This window comes from Lactuca saligna, chromosome 3 (genome assembly GCF_052625555.1).
Source record: "Lactuca saligna cultivar CGN05327 chromosome 3, ASM5262555v1, whole genome shotgun sequence".
NCBI lineage: Eukaryota > Viridiplantae > Streptophyta > Magnoliopsida > Asterales > Asteraceae > Lactuca > Lactuca saligna.
The window spans coordinates 124,626,967-124,631,707 of NC_136419.1; the positions used below are offsets into that span (position 1 = coordinate 124,626,967).

The window sequence follows — 4,741 nt, forward strand, 5'->3', positions numbered from 1 at the left end:
ACTTGGAAGATAAAAGTGTTAATAAGGGATATGTGATGTTATAGGGAGTTTGTAGCTCGGCGGATCGAGTACGAGTGATTTCAGGAGTTGCTAGCTTTCAGTATCCACGAGGTGAGTCTTCTCACTATACTGTACCCGGAAGGGTTTGACTGTGTGACCGGAAGGTCGGATGTGATATGTGATATACGTGCTATATGTGGTAAGTTAACTGTTATGCGTGCTATGTATGTTATGTGGGCCGGAAGGCAAAATGTTATGGGCCGGAAGGCAATACTTCATGGGCCGGAAGGCAATACTTCATGGGCCGGAAGGTGATTATGTTATGGGCCGGAAGGCGTTGTGTTGCGGACCGGAAGGTCAGGGCCTGGAAAGGCGTATATGCGTAAGTTGTATATTGGGGAACTCACTAAGCATTTATGCTTACAGTTGTTATGTATGAGTTTCAGGTACTAGCGAGGACCGTGGGAAGGCGCCGACGTGATTTGTACACACTGATTGATGTTTTGAGATCTTGGGAATTCTATGAAAGTGTATTTTTGACATAATAATTGGAATAATTATGCTTTGTTGAACGAAAATACTTTATTTTTGAAATGAAAATTTTGTTTGAAAATTTGAGTTTTTACAAATATCAAAAATTAACATTATCAAAAAGAGTGGGAAAATTCGATTGGGGGTGCTATGAGACTGCCACGTGTACAAATTCTACTTATTTATTAGTTTAGGGGACATATATTTTTTTAGAAATAACGTCGTTTAATTTTTGTCAAAAGTATGGTGTTTGGTATAAAATTTTAAATTTCAACCCCGAAAAGTTGCATTTATGGTCCTTCAACTTCTATATGCGTGATATTTAATATGTTAGACTGTTAGGTATGGACAATTTCCATCGGGACGTTTTTGCGCATTATGATCGTTGCTTTGTGTTATCACCACAACATCCTAAAAACATTGTTTTCTTTTTTTTTTCTTCTAATCTCACACCTAATAATCATATCAACAACAAGGAAAGTTCCCATAGTGGTGGGTAGAGTGTGTTAGTGTGTTTATAAGGTTTTTCTTTTGTTAGGCATTCGATAGCATTAGTGAACGATAAGAGATTGGTAACCCATTTTGTAACATCCAAAAATACGACCCAAAATTTTTTGTTTTAATAATAATAAAAATCATATACTGATCATCATATCATGAAACCATACGTCAAATATCTCTACTCATAATAAAATGTCGTGAAACAATTGTGTCAAATCAAACTATGAAATAAAACAAACTCCCAGGATAAAGACTGAAGCTATGGTGTGTGCGATGCCATCATCCCGAGCTCTTCCCTTTACTTTGCGAAAGTACCTGAAACCAAAACTAAAACTGTAAGCACGAAGCTGAGTGAGCTCCCCCAAACTACCACATATCATACAATAACATATAAGCAACTAATGATCCTTGCCCACTACATCGGACCGAAGCCCGGAAACTGCATCTCACCGAAGTCTAGAAACTGCATCGGATTGAAGTCCGAAAACTGCATCGGGCTGAAGTCCGGAACTAACCAGGGTCTTGCCCTCTGCATCGGACCGAAGTCCGGAAAATGCATCGGACCGGAGTCCGGAACTAATCAGGGCATTGCCCTCTGCATCGGACCAAATTCCGGAACTGACTGAACATAGCATAACATAATCACAACTACTGGCATAAACAAATATACTGCATAATGCATCAGACCGAGGTCCGGAACACATAATCACAAATCCATGCTTGAATCAGATTTTTAAATTATATGTTTTTTAGTTTTATAAATCTTATATTTTTATAATATAAACTAATATAAAATATAAATTTAATATATAAAAAAACAAGCATTATTGGCGACACCTTTAGGAACGATCTTAAGCATTAGGGACGACACATCCCGCAGGAATATTTGGCCGGAGTAACACTGACCGGTAGCCGGAATATTATTAGGGACGACACCTTTAGGGACGACGACAGCTATTAGCGACGACATGTATTAGGGACAACACCTTTAGGGACGCCTTTTGACTATTAGCTACGAGGTATTTGCGGCGACCCAATTGAGAAAACATGTCGTCCCTATTACCTTTAGGGGCGACAATCTTGACTATTTGCGATGCATGTTGTCGTCCTTGAAGGTGCATTTGCTGGTTGCGAAAGAAGAAAGCTTGAAAATCTTGTATGTTTGAAGCCAAAGTTTTCAATTTTGATAGAGAAACTTCAGTTTGAGTTTTTAGTATTCTTTTTAGACTTCAATTGTAGCTAACTTATCTATGTATCTTGGATTATTAATTATTGTTTAGTTGCATAAAATAAATAATTTTGGATCCTATCAGGTTTTGATGTTTTTTTAATTAGTTTCTGGTTTTATTTACCTAACTCAAGAATATTCTCTTAAATTTCAATGAAATACGGACCCAATTGCTTCTTTTGGTTTTAGAAAAAAATAATATAAGCATTAAGTTTTTTTATTAGTTTTCAATATTATATTCATTTTGTATGAAACAAATATTTAAGAGCAATGATTTTTTAGTTTTCATTACAAAGAAAAAAAACTAGGACAAAAAACGAATTCGTAGAAAAATAAAAATAAACTGTTAAGACAGCTGAAACATGTCAGATTGTGAGTTGAGTTGTTGAGAAACAAATCCAGGCGCATAAACCTGGAAGATGGTATATATGAATGGGGTCGTCAATAACATCTCACTTACATTACATTTTTATCCGTATAATTTTTTACATCAAAAATTAACTCCATCATAATTACTATAATGGCACCCCCAAAATCAGATGTTTTGTAGCCATTCATCTTAAGAAACAAATGATGGAACATGATTTGACCACAAACTTTTGGGTATAATAAAGAAGTGTTATATGTTGAATTCCATATTACAAAATTAAAAGAAAATTTATCATGAATCTCCGCGTTATGATCAGTAATCGTATCATACCTCGCATCCTGCTAGAAGGGAGATTAATAAGTATCGTAGAGTATGTTGTGGTTCCTCTAGAGGTCTCTACTCATATGAACCACAGGGTCGCCGCGTCCTGTATCATCTTGACCAGCTTCTTCCCTAGTAGGAAAGCGAGGTTTCGTATTTACCCCACTGTACCCCTCTTTCTCTGGAACTCCACGAAGGAGTCTCACGTATCCTTCCTCTCCCCAATCTGTTCCCCAAGAGTTCTTCGCTATCCAGTATTTGGTTCCATCAGGATCCGTATCGTATCCAACAATTACGACTGCATGCCCAGTGTTGGTTCCAGTAGGTGCAGTCATAACTCCCTGTAAATCAATTATTAGTTAATTAATTATATATAATCTATCTTTTAATTATGCTGAATAAGGTTTGAGTTACCTCTTTATACAACATAAAAGGTTCTTCACATTCAATTGAAGCTTGTACAGGCTGGTTCGCAACTGATGCCATAAGAGCCGGCTCAGAATTAAATGGCACCCGCTCATATCCATGAATTTCTACCGCAACATCGTGCTCCTGTTATATATTCATTCAAAAAGTTGAGATGAGATGATAATGATGATGATAACAAGTTTTGATTTGGGACATGCATGCATTACTCAATCTAACCTTTTTAACATTGCAAGTCTCAGCCACAGGCTTGTAAGGATAGTTTTTGGCAGTTGTTAGACCTTTATTGTTTGCAACGTACAAGAAGGCATCGTGCATTTTCCCTCCGTTACATCCGCCACAATTACAACAGTCGAGAATTTCTTTAGGTGATAATTCTATTAGTTGCTTTGTTCTGATCGCGTGTAACGATGCAATTGTATCTGCTGCTGCAAACGCATAGCAACTTCCTGCATGCATGCATGCATGCATGTGTAATACTATATAATTACGTATATTACAAATACATATATATCCCCTTTATTGAAAGCAAAAACGTTATGTACGTGTTGCCACTTACCACATCCTCCTTGATTCACGACAGGGGTGACGACACCTTGGGCTCTCCAGTCAATAGCCGGTGGGACATCAGTGAAATTACGATACTTGAAAGGGTGAGGCCACTCGGCCTCGCTGACGATAGACTTCATTCCTGGCCGGATCTTTGGAGAAGCCTTCAATCCAGTATACTTGCTCTGAAACTCGGCCTTACCCATCCCTGCAAACTTGTTCATCTGTAACTTATATGGCTTCTTTGCCTTGTTTGTCGAGTGAACAATTTCCAGGTTTGCCTTGAACGCTTCGTACTGCTTTTTTTTGTCTTTGTCGCGCATAGCCTGCATATTGTGGTGACTCCTCCACCTTTCAAACATAGCCGACTTTCCCTCCTCTGTCTCAACCTCTTTTTCATCATATGTGAAGCCCTCAACAATCCCCCCTATACACCAAATTAATGAAAGTGAAACCAAAATTAACTTGCTCATGATCTCCATTTCGATCTTGTTGCTAGCTGCTCTTCTTAGATTCTAAATTTATTGTGAACGATGACGATGGAGAACTGACATTCTAGGAAAATAGTGAGTGGATGCCCGTGAAACAATCTCAATCAACAATAATAATTGTCGTGATCGAATCATACATGTGTACTCCCGGACCCCATGCAATTAGTTACTGCATACTTGGTCAGATCCAAATATAAATGTCTTATACACACACGTGTATATACCGTAACTTTTTAATTCATAGGATAATATATACACGCATTATAAATTAGAAAATTTGACAGGCTTTTACTTAAAGTTAACGATATATACTAAGTGAAAACC

At 37.6% G+C, this 4,741-nt stretch overlaps 1 protein-coding gene across 3 annotated transcripts; it reads right to left on the reverse strand.

Annotated features, from left to right (window-relative positions):
* Window positions 1-1,219: 1,219 nt before the first annotated feature.
* Window positions 1,220-4,424, reverse strand: LOC145033929 (vignain-like). Of its 3 annotated transcripts, XR_013677780.1 has the most exons (5): window positions 3,937-4,424; window positions 3,597-3,856; window positions 3,366-3,503; window positions 2,961-3,292; window positions 1,220-1,347 (listed from the first exon to the last, which is right to left on the reverse strand). XR_013677780.1 is itself a non-coding variant. In XM_078982409.1 (4 exons), exons 1-4 carry the CDS (start codon window positions 4,406-4,408, stop codon window positions 3,017-3,019), a joined length of 1,116 nt encoding a protein of 371 aa, XP_078838535.1. In that variant the 5' UTR covers window positions 4,409-4,424; the 3' UTR covers window positions 2,704-3,016. The 3 variants fall into 3 exon arrangements, 2 of the variants coding, with proteins under 2 accessions (XP_078838535.1, XP_078838534.1); XM_078982409.1 differs by lacking the exon at window positions 1,220-1,347 and having other exon boundaries at window positions 2,704-3,292; window positions 3,597-3,826; XM_078982408.1 differs by lacking the exon at window positions 1,220-1,347 and having other exon boundaries at window positions 2,704-3,292.
* Window positions 4,425-4,741: the final 317 nt, after the last annotated feature.

Coding starts and splice junctions, on each gene's coding strand:
- LOC145033929 (XM_078982408.1), bottom strand. CDS start 4,408: ATGGAGATCATGAGCAAGTTAATTTTGGTTTCACTTTCATTAATTTGG. Junction 3,857..3,936: donor CGTGAATCAAGGAGGATGTG/GTAAGTGGCAAC, acceptor GTAATTATATAG/TATTACACATGCATGCATGC. Junction 3,504..3,596: donor AGACTTGCAATGTTAAAAAG/GTTAGATTGAGT, acceptor AATATATAACAG/GAGCACGATGTTGCGGTAGA.